Raw genomic sequence first — 9,743 nt, 5'->3', positions numbered from 1 at the left:
TTTTTTTAAGTTTTTTTTTTTACAGTTTCAAATAATAAGACAAGGAAAAATGCCTTGTACAGTTGGCAAGTTTTCTTCTCTACAAATACATCACCATATTTTCTCCAAATATGCCTCTTTGTTTTGTGGCCAAAAAGTTACATTTGGGTTTTTGTTCAGTCCAAAGCACATTGTTCCAATAGGCTTCAGGTTTCTCAAGGTTTTCTTTTGCATACTTCAGACACTTAATGTTGTGTTGAGGTTGTAGGAAAGGCTTCTTTCTGGCAACTCTGCCATGTAGGTCTTTGTTTGTGTTGTTGTCCTGTGAACAACTAGAGAGTCTGCTACTCTTTTTTGCAGCTCTTTTGCAGTGATGTGTGGTTTCTTCTAAGCATTTCTCACCAGATTTTTGTAGCCTTCTCCTTGATGGTGGAAGTGAACTATCTTGATTCTGACAACTGTTTAGAGGAACCCATGGTTTTTAACACCAGACACAACAGCCACCGCAGTCGGATACTTTAGAAGGCATGGAGTTACTTCAGAATATGTAGTTCAAACCTGGAATTATATTCCCATGACTCATTGAAGCCCTAACAAGTAAATCACTGTGGTCTGGGCCTTAGTAATCATCTTCTCAAAAGGTAACAAAGAACAATCCAAAAGGGTTCCCAAACTTTTGCACAGGGCCCTTTTCCTTTTTGATCATTTAAAAACTCTGAAAAATGAAAATAAAAGAAACCTTGCTTTAAAAATTTGCAGAAAGATGTCATGTTTAACATTGTAGCATTTAGTGTTCAGGTTTTCTTTCAATCACTTGGAGATTAATTGTAACAGACATTTAAACCAGGGGTGCAAATCTTTGCACCCCACTGTATTACAATAGGGTGTGTATTAGTGGGAGCAGGCCGAGGGAACATGACTGTTAACTTATTTTGCGAGGTATCCTAACCATAACCTCCTGTTAATGAAGTCCACATGTTTGGAGAGGTTCCACAGTGGAACGTCTGGTTGATATCAGACGGAGGCAGATGACTGCTCAGGAACGCTAGAGGAAGATAACTTCCTTAAAGTGAGGGATCACTTCCGCACCGTTCTCTCAGCTCCATCGGTCTGCCGTTCTTTATCAAAGACGAACCCAGTTTCACCCCGGTCTGACTGTCTGAACCTGTCTGACTGTGTAGGCCTAGGATTACTGTATACCCTAACCCTGACCCTAACCATATGATCCTCCTGAGGATACTGAACACAGCGTTCTCTCCCCCTGTCCCTATGCTCCCTGCAGCCAGGTTGTGTTCAGGTGTTATTTGATCGCCAGCTGTTTGTGGCTCATTATGATTGTGATAACAGCTCCCCCTCCTCTCTCCCTCCATCTCTTTCCCTCCCCTCCTCTCTCTCCATCTCACTCTCTCCCTCCTCCTCTCTCCCTCCATCTCCCTCTCTCTCTCCCTCTATCTCTCTCACCCCCTTCCTCTCTCCCTCCATCTCTCTCACTCCCCTCCTCTCTCTCCATCTCACTCTCTCCCTCCTCCTCTCTCCCTCCCTCCATCTCCCTCTCTCCCTCTCACCCCCTTCCTCTCTCCCTCCCTCCATCTCCCCCCCTCACCCACAGAAAAAGCACTTTCTAAAAGCGGTTTTGCAAATTTCGTCTTTCTGTCTCAGGTAGCTGCCTCTTTTATCTGTGAGAGTGCTCAGAATTGCTAATGCTAACGTCCAACACTAATCTCGAACCACAGACCTTGCGATCATTAGACGCCGGCTCTAGCCTACCTCCTGAGCCACAGCCGCTGACCCTGTACTGTACATGGGTCTGATGTCATACCTCCATTATAGTGACCCTAATGGCCAAGCTCCACCTGCTGCGTTGCGTGAACTCGCCATCGACGTTGCGTCAACTTCCCGTTGTCCAAGCTCCACCTGCAGCGTTGCGTCAACGTTGCGTCAACGTCAACGTTCTACTCTAGCTCCACTGGCATTTTTTGTATACGGGAGTAATTTCACCCTTGACTGCAATTATGTCCACAACAATAACAACATCATACAGAACATTTTCCAATCAGGGTAATATTTTATCTACATATTCCCAAATAGATAGTTGCTAGTTCAGTAGATGTTCAACTAACTGTCAACAACATTTCAACTAACTAACCACTAATCCTAAACCTTGCCCTAACCTTAAATCTAACCCTATCCTTAACCATAAATCTAGTTACATATCAACAGAGTTGCAGTTGATAGTTTGAGCAGCTGTGGATCATCTATAAGGGAATAAATAATATTTTTCAGCCTCAAGGATGAGCCGTTCGTCGTCCATTCCTGCAACAAGAGTTCACCACAGGTGCGGTGATTGACGCCCCACGTGGGCGCCCCCCACGTGACGTCTGCGTCCATCCACCGTCAAAAATCAAACTTTTTTGAAAGTCTACTTTGGACGCAGCCATCGGACGCAACACTGACGCAACGCAACGCAGCAGGTGGAGCACCTTTCATTGATTACAATGCATTTGATCCCAATTTCGGACGCAACGCACATTAGACGCAACGCTCGATGGCCATGGTGGAGCTTGGCCGTAAGACGGTTTGTGTCTTTAAACTTTGGCGTGTGGCCAGTCACAGAAGTCATACTGTAGAATGTGGTGACCAGTGGGCAGTTCCTTAATTTCCCCTCTGGGAAATAAAGTACCTATCTATCTATCTATGAAGCTAGACTTTATTTAATTTCTTTACAACTTGGATAAGGGCTCATGTGAGTGGATTAGTGGGTGATTGTGTGAGTGTGTGAGTGTGTGGGAGTGAGTGTGTGAGTGTGTGAGTGTGTGGGAGTGAGTGTGGGAGTGAATGTGTGAGTGAGTGAGTGAGTGTCTGTCTGTGTCTGTCTGTGTGTGTGTCTGCGTGTGTATCTGTGAGTGTGTGTGTGTGTGTGTGTGTGTGTGTTCCTGAGTCACTCTCTACATAAAACATGTCTAAGTAAACACAGCTGTTTCTTGCTTATGCAGCATGTTGACTCTGCTGACATGTGTACAGTTGGTCCATGTGACCAAACGTGGCCAGAGATAATGGTGATGGCTGGACAGACACAAGGCTTCCAAAAGGTGTTCTTCCTTTGTCCCTGTAGGCCGGGGAACCCTTTGAAGAACCCTTTTGGGTTCCAATTAGAACCCTCTGTGGGACATGGAGAACCCTGTCTGGTTCTGACCAGAATGTTGGTGATTCCTTCTGTTTTCTCAACATGGCTCATTCTGATGATGTCATCCATCTGGTGTTCTGATGATGTCATCCATCCGGTGTTCTGATGATGTCATATTTTAGATCACTCTGTTCCACACCCCGAACAGCTGCACGCGTTACTTTAATTAAACGCTTAACATTACTTTTATGTATTAATAATAATAATAATAATAATAATACATACAGTACATAATCATACTTTTTTATTATCATTTATAAATTCCAAGAGATGTGTGTGACTTAACCCTATGCAGCAAAACACAGCCCAGGCATAGCCCAATAACCCTCTACTGTACCTGTGTATTAATGCTGTAACTACTCAATTACATTGTAATAACATGTTTTAACCTAGTCATTTAATAACGGCATGGTACTGTCTGTGAAAACACAGTTCTCATTCAATCTTCAATCTGTGTTATGATGACAAATAAAAACAGTCAGCTGCATGACTCTGCTGCTGGAGGACTGACGCTAGGCTACTTCCTGTCTGCAGCTCCCAGGAGTGACCAGCGGGCAGTGGACAAGGCCAGACTGTCCCTGAAGAACTCTGGGCTGCAGCGGTCTTGCTCCGACGCCGGGAGGGACCACCGCAAGCCCCCCTCCGGCCTGGTCAAGCCCAGCGCCGGCTCCTCCTCCTCCTCCGGGGCCTCCTTCGGCTATAAGAAGCCTCCTCCGGCCACCGGCACCGCCACCGTCCTCACAGCAGGGGGCGCCACCATCTCCAGCGGCTCGGCCACCGTGGGCAAGATGCCCCGCTCCTCAGGCATCCCAGTGAAACCGATGGGGGGAGGAGGAGGAGGAGGAGGAGGAGGAGGAGGAGGAGGAGGAGGGGGGCGTAAGAACAGCTTTGATGCCAGCGGTGAGCAGGGCTTCCTGGGGAACAGGAACAGCCTCCAGTACCGCAGCTTGCCCCGGCCTGCCAAGACCAGCACCCTCAGCCTGATTGGCCGCCCCGGGTGTCGACCAATGGGTGGCAGCGTGGAGGCCAGCCTGCTCAGCCTGAAGCCTCATGTCCCCATGGCCTCCCCCCCCACCTCCACCTCCACCTCCCCCTGCCTCTCCCCCAGGCTGAAGGAGCCCACCGTCGGAGGCTCCAAGGCGGGCAGCAGAGGCGGCAGCAGCGGGCCCGTGAACCAGACGGACCGGGAGAAGGAGAAGGAGCGGGCCAAGGCCAAGGCCGTGGCGTCGGACCTGGACGGCTGCTGCTCTCTGAAGGGGGAGGACGACTGCTGCGGGGACGCCAGCGCCAAGCTGCAGGGGCTACGGAGGGTCAGCAGCGGTAAATACCCGGAGCTGTCCTCGCCCACGACACCCAGGTACGGCCGTGTCACACGTCACCGCCATTCAGCATCGTTAGCCGCGTTAGCCGTGTTAGCCGCGTTAACTATGTTAGGTGTGTTAGCTATGTTAGCTATTGTAAACTCAAACAAGGCCCAAGCCAGCCAGTTGTGCTTCCTGGCTTTTCTTGAAAAACATATTCTCAAAAACAACGGAGACACAGAGGACCGATGTTTGTCATTCACGGAGCTATTTGGGAAAGTATTGCCAGACATAGCTAGGGGGGAATCCTCAGTATAATGCTAGTCACGTGATACTTCAAAGCTCGGAGCTGTATGAAATGTTATATGTCACGACACGTAGGAAATTATTTTAGCAGGAGCTAAGAAGATATAACGTGTCTCCAAAAATACACATACTTTGACCTAAATGGCCATTTTGGGACTTAACTGTGCAGCCCCCAGATGCCATCCATCAGCTAAACGCTAAACATGACTAATGTGGCTTTAACTAACCGATACATGTAGAAACACTGTGTTATGACAGCAATAACTCGTGCTGCAGGACGGTGTGTTTCAGGGACTTATTCTGCTCTGTCGTTCTGATTATGTAACTGCAGCACCTAAAAGACAAACAGCGAGTAAACAGGTCACTGTCTTTCGGCTTCTGGTATTTTACCTCCATGTTTTATTCATGGAGCCCTGAGCTGACAGCAGGGGGGCTCTGGAGGCATCCTGGTTCTAACGTTCTGTTTTCGACTACTCATGTCTAATTCATAGGATGCTGAGTAGCAAGTCCCTGGGGCGCCCACCCAGCCTGGCCCACCTGGACAAGGTCAGCTGCAACAGCCTGGACTCCTGCCTCATCATCCAGGACCTCCCTCCCAAAGTACCCCCTTACTCCAAGCTCCAGGACCTGGCGGCGTCCCGCGGCACACCCCCCCTGCGCCTCACCCCCAGCCCGGCCCCCGTCCTCCACCTGGACTCCTCCTACCCCAGCCAGCCCCTCAGTCTGGGGTGCTCCCCCTCCTCCTACCCCAGCCAGCCCCTTAGTCTGGGGGGCTCTCCTCTGCTCTACCCCAAGCTGTCTGGGTACCACCGCAGCCTGGAGTCCCTGCCTCTGCAGATGAGCATCCCCCCCAGCGCCACCTACACCCGGGCGGAAAGCAGAGACAGAGACAGGGACAGGGACAGGGACAGAGACAGGGACAGAGACAGAGATAGAGACAGGGACGAGATGAGGGGACCAGGAACCTGGGGGGCTGGGAGCAGGGCCTCCCTCAACCTCCCTGACAGGTGGGTCTGAGACTCGAGATGCCCAAACCTTACCCTAACCATAGCCCAAACCCTTACTCTAACCCTAAACCTTAACCCTAACCATAGCCCAAACCCTTACTCTAACCCTAAACCTTAACCCTAACCATAGCCCAAACCCTTACTCTAACCCTAAACCTTAACCCTTACTCTAAACCTAAACCTAACCATAGCCCAAACCCTAACCCTTACTCTAAACCTAAACCTAACCATAGCCTAAACCCTAACCCTAACTCTTACTCTAACCCTAAACCTTACCCTAACCATAGCCTAAACCCTAACCCTAACCCTTACTCTAACCCTAAACCTTACCCTAACCATAGCCCAAACCCTAACCCTTACCCTAACCATAGCCTAAACCCTTACTCTAACCCTAACCCTAGCCCGAAGCCTTCACTGAAGGGATGGTTCTGGGCCATGGAGACTAACTCACTGTGTCTTTCCCTCCCAGTCTGCAGACGGACCGCAACACCTTACCTAAGAAGGGCCTGGGGTACGTACAGCACAGCCACCGCACGATAGAACCACACACTAGAACCACACACTAGAACCACACACTAGAACCACACACTAGAACCACGCACTAGAACACACACTAGAACCACACACTAGAACCACACACTAGAACCACACACTAGAACCACACACTAGAACCACACACTAGAACCACACACTAGAACCACACACTAGAACCACATACTAGGACCACACACTAGGACCACACACTAGAACCACACACTAGAACCACGCACTAGAACCACACACTAGAACCACACACTAGAACCACACACACTACCCCCCACCCCGTAGTTCTGGTCCATTATCCAAAGACATTGCACATTTGCACTCACACTCACACATGCACACTACTCACACTTCCAATATTGTTGCTGAGTTTCTGCTACTATGCCACCTTAAGTTATTGTTGTCTTTTTAAATAATAATAATAATAATAACAATAATAATAATTATTATTATTATTATTATTATTATTATTCTTTCTGCATTGTTAACTGTTAATTGCTGCACTGTTGAAGATCACTTGTATCTAGTATATTTTGTACGTGGCCAATAACATTAGATTTTGATGCTATGTTTAGTTGCTATGGTTCCAGCGGGTCAGAGGGGGAGGGGAAGGAGCGCCGCCACTCCCACACCATCGTCTGTGTGACGGAGAGCGAGAGCCCCCCCCAGCTGCCCTCCCCCACCCACTCCTCTGGCAAGGCCCCGCCCACCAACGTGGGTACGTACGGTCCAGCCACATCGCGTGTCTCTTGATGTTGTTTATATGTGTATGTGTCTCTTGATGTTGTTTATATGTGTATATTTGTGTCTCTTGATGTTTATATATATATATATATATATATATATATATGTACATAACTATGTCAGGAGAGAGAGAGGCAGGCCTTGAGTCAGGATATATTTATCACTCTGACTGTTGTGCAGGGACCAGAGTGTCATCAGAGTGTCATCAGGGTCAGTGGTCATATATAGGGGTGTGGGTGTGTGTGTGTCTGTCGGAGTGAGTGTGTGAGCGAGTGAGTGTCAGTGGGCATGTGTCCTTATACTGTACTGTATGGGGCGGCGGCTGTGGCTCTGGAGGTAGAGACATCGTCTAATGAGCGAACGGTCGCGGTTCGATCCCCGGCTCCTTCTGTCCACGTGCCGGGGTGTCCTTGGGCAAGACACTGAACCCCAAATTGCTCCCAATGAGCGCCTTGCGTGGTAGCTTGTCGCCATTGGTGTGTGAATGTGCGTGTGAACGGGTGAATGAGAGGCCATTGTAAAGCGCTTTGGGATAAGTGCAGTCCATTTACTGTACACCCCCCTCCGCCCCCTCCCTCCTGTCCTCCAGTGGCCCCCACACCCGGGACCCCCAGGATCAACCGCTCCAACAGCATCCCCAACAGCGACCCCTACGACCTCTACGGCTCCTCCCCCCTGGGCAGCAGCCTGTCTCTGGCCGACCGCCCCAAGAGCATGATGCGCTCCGGATCCTTCCGCGACCGTGACCCCGGGGAAGATGGTGAGCCAGCTGGGGGGTGGGGTGTCAGCTGGGTGGAGGGGTGTCAGCTGGGTGGAGGGGTGTCAGCTGGAGGTGTGGGGGGGGGGGGGGGGAGGGGGTCAGCTAGGGAGGGTGAGGTCAACTGTGGGGGGATGATGTCCAACTTGAAAGGATCATGTATTTGTGGGTTGAGCAGCACAGCTGATCATGTGGGTAGTGCCCAAGTCAAATGTAGCACCTGATTGGCAGCACCTGGAGCTCCAAACAAGAGTGAATACCAACAGGAGAATACACTGTTTAGCATTGGCAGAGAATTTTGTCAAATTTTACTCGGGCGCTACCCACATAATCAGCTGCGCCGCTGACCCCACAAATACGTGATCCTGACAAGTTGGACTAGCTATCGAACGCTAAAATACAATTAACCAATTAGCATTGTAACAACAGAGAAATAATCGACCAAACACACATTTCCAAACGTTTTTTTCTGAGTTTATGATTAGAGCCTCTCTCCTCTCTCCCTCCTTCTCCTCTCTCCTCTCTCCCTCCTTCTCTCCTCTCTCCTCTCTCCTCTCTCCCTCCTTCTCTCCTTCTCCTTCTCTTCCAGTACACGGGTCGGTCCTGTCCTTGGCGTCCAACGCTTCATCCAACTATTCCTCGGTGAGTCGAGACATTGTCCAGAGGTTGTTGTTGTTGTTGTTGGTCACATGGCAGTCACATGACAGTAGAATGACAGACCAATCAGGACTGAGGCCAGCCAGCTGACCAACCAATAGGTGAAATGTTGCCATGGCCACTAGAGCTTTCACGAGCTGAAATGCCCCCCTCCTAAGACCCTCAGTCATGCCAGCCAGGCTCAGGTTTCACACCCCTATGAGTCCTGTAGGTCTAGAATGCCCCCTAACCTTGCTGGGGGGGGTCGCAACCTCACTCTCTGTCTCCCTCTCTCTCCCCCTCTCTCTCTCCCTCTCTATCTCCCTCCTGTCTGCCTCTCCCCTCTCTCTCCTAACCCCGCCCTTCTGTCTGCCACGCTCTCTCAGACTGAGGAAAGGATGCAAGGAGAGGTAAGAGTAACTGGCTGTCCTGCTCCTCAGTCACCCCCCCCCCCCTCCTCATTTTCACCCACTCCTCATTTCCACCCTCTCCTCATTTCCATCCCTCCAAGTCTGAACGTTCAACGTCGCCGCAGGATTCGTCTCATTTTGCATCTTTCATTTATTCATATTCTGAGTAACTAGTCTACTGTTGACCATCCATCATATGTTTATAGTTTTACATAACCTCCATTTCCTCCCATCCATCACCTCATTATCTCACGCCTGGTGCTTTGGGATCAGGTGGAACTCCATATGAATATATCCTATGATTCACCTTCACCCCTGCTGCTGAAAGGTGTGATTTGATATCGGTTAGATGATGGATACTGATGGTATCAATGAGCATTGCTTCTCTGAGGCTTTTTCTACTTTGTGAGCTTAGAATGATAAGGTTCTATCTCCGTTTAGGGCAGTTCAGAGATATTGAGCGTCAAAGTTTTTACATTCCATTATGTTTTGTGAGATGGAACCTTTGTATTTTATTAATTACTAACTAAAAAATGTCGACATTTTAAAAAATAACACCACACAGGCATTAATAAACACCTAATGGATCAGATTATGTCAACAAACTCAATTTTGACAAAAAATGGAGATAGAACCTTATAATTCTAACGTCACGAATGAGCATTGCTTCTCCGAGGCTTTTTCTACTTGTCTCCAGTGCTGTTGAGGTGGGTTCACTTATACATCGCTGTTGTCCGTCCACAGCAAATCCGTAAGCTGAGAAGAGAACTGGAGTCTTCTCAGGAGAAAGTGGCCAACCTGACAACCCAGCTGTCTGCTAATGTACGTATACAACCACCTGACCTAGCTACCTAGCTCTCTACATGTGTGTATTAC

At 49.2% G+C, this 9,743-nt stretch overlaps 1 protein-coding gene across 1 annotated transcript in view; it reads left to right on the top strand.

The window, feature by feature from the left end:
- Positions 1–3,624: 3,624 nt before the first annotated feature.
- LOC308170959 (neuron navigator 1-like) overlaps positions 3,625–9,743 on the top strand; it is a gene marked incomplete at both ends in the record, with an annotated part of 21,298 nt that continues 15,179 nt past the window's right edge. Inside the window, 9 exon segments of the mRNA XM_080545813.1 lie at positions 3,625–4,520; positions 5,262–5,660; positions 5,694–5,777; positions 6,247–6,288; positions 6,896–7,038; positions 7,654–7,824; positions 8,411–8,463; positions 8,844–8,867; positions 9,612–9,689. Of these exon segments, the coding sequence (XP_080401939.1) occupies positions 3,625–4,520; positions 5,262–5,660; positions 5,694–5,777; positions 6,247–6,288; positions 6,896–7,038; positions 7,654–7,824; positions 8,411–8,463; positions 8,844–8,867; positions 9,612–9,689 (1,890 nt within the window).

This window comes from Nansenia antarctica, assembly GCF_963989245.1.
Source record: "Nansenia antarctica genome assembly, chromosome: 15".
NCBI classification, from domain to species: Eukaryota; Metazoa; Chordata; class Actinopteri; order Argentiniformes; family Microstomatidae; genus Nansenia; species Nansenia antarctica.
The sequence above is the reverse complement of the archived record's forward strand: the minus strand, read 5'-3'. Positions and strand labels throughout refer to the sequence as shown.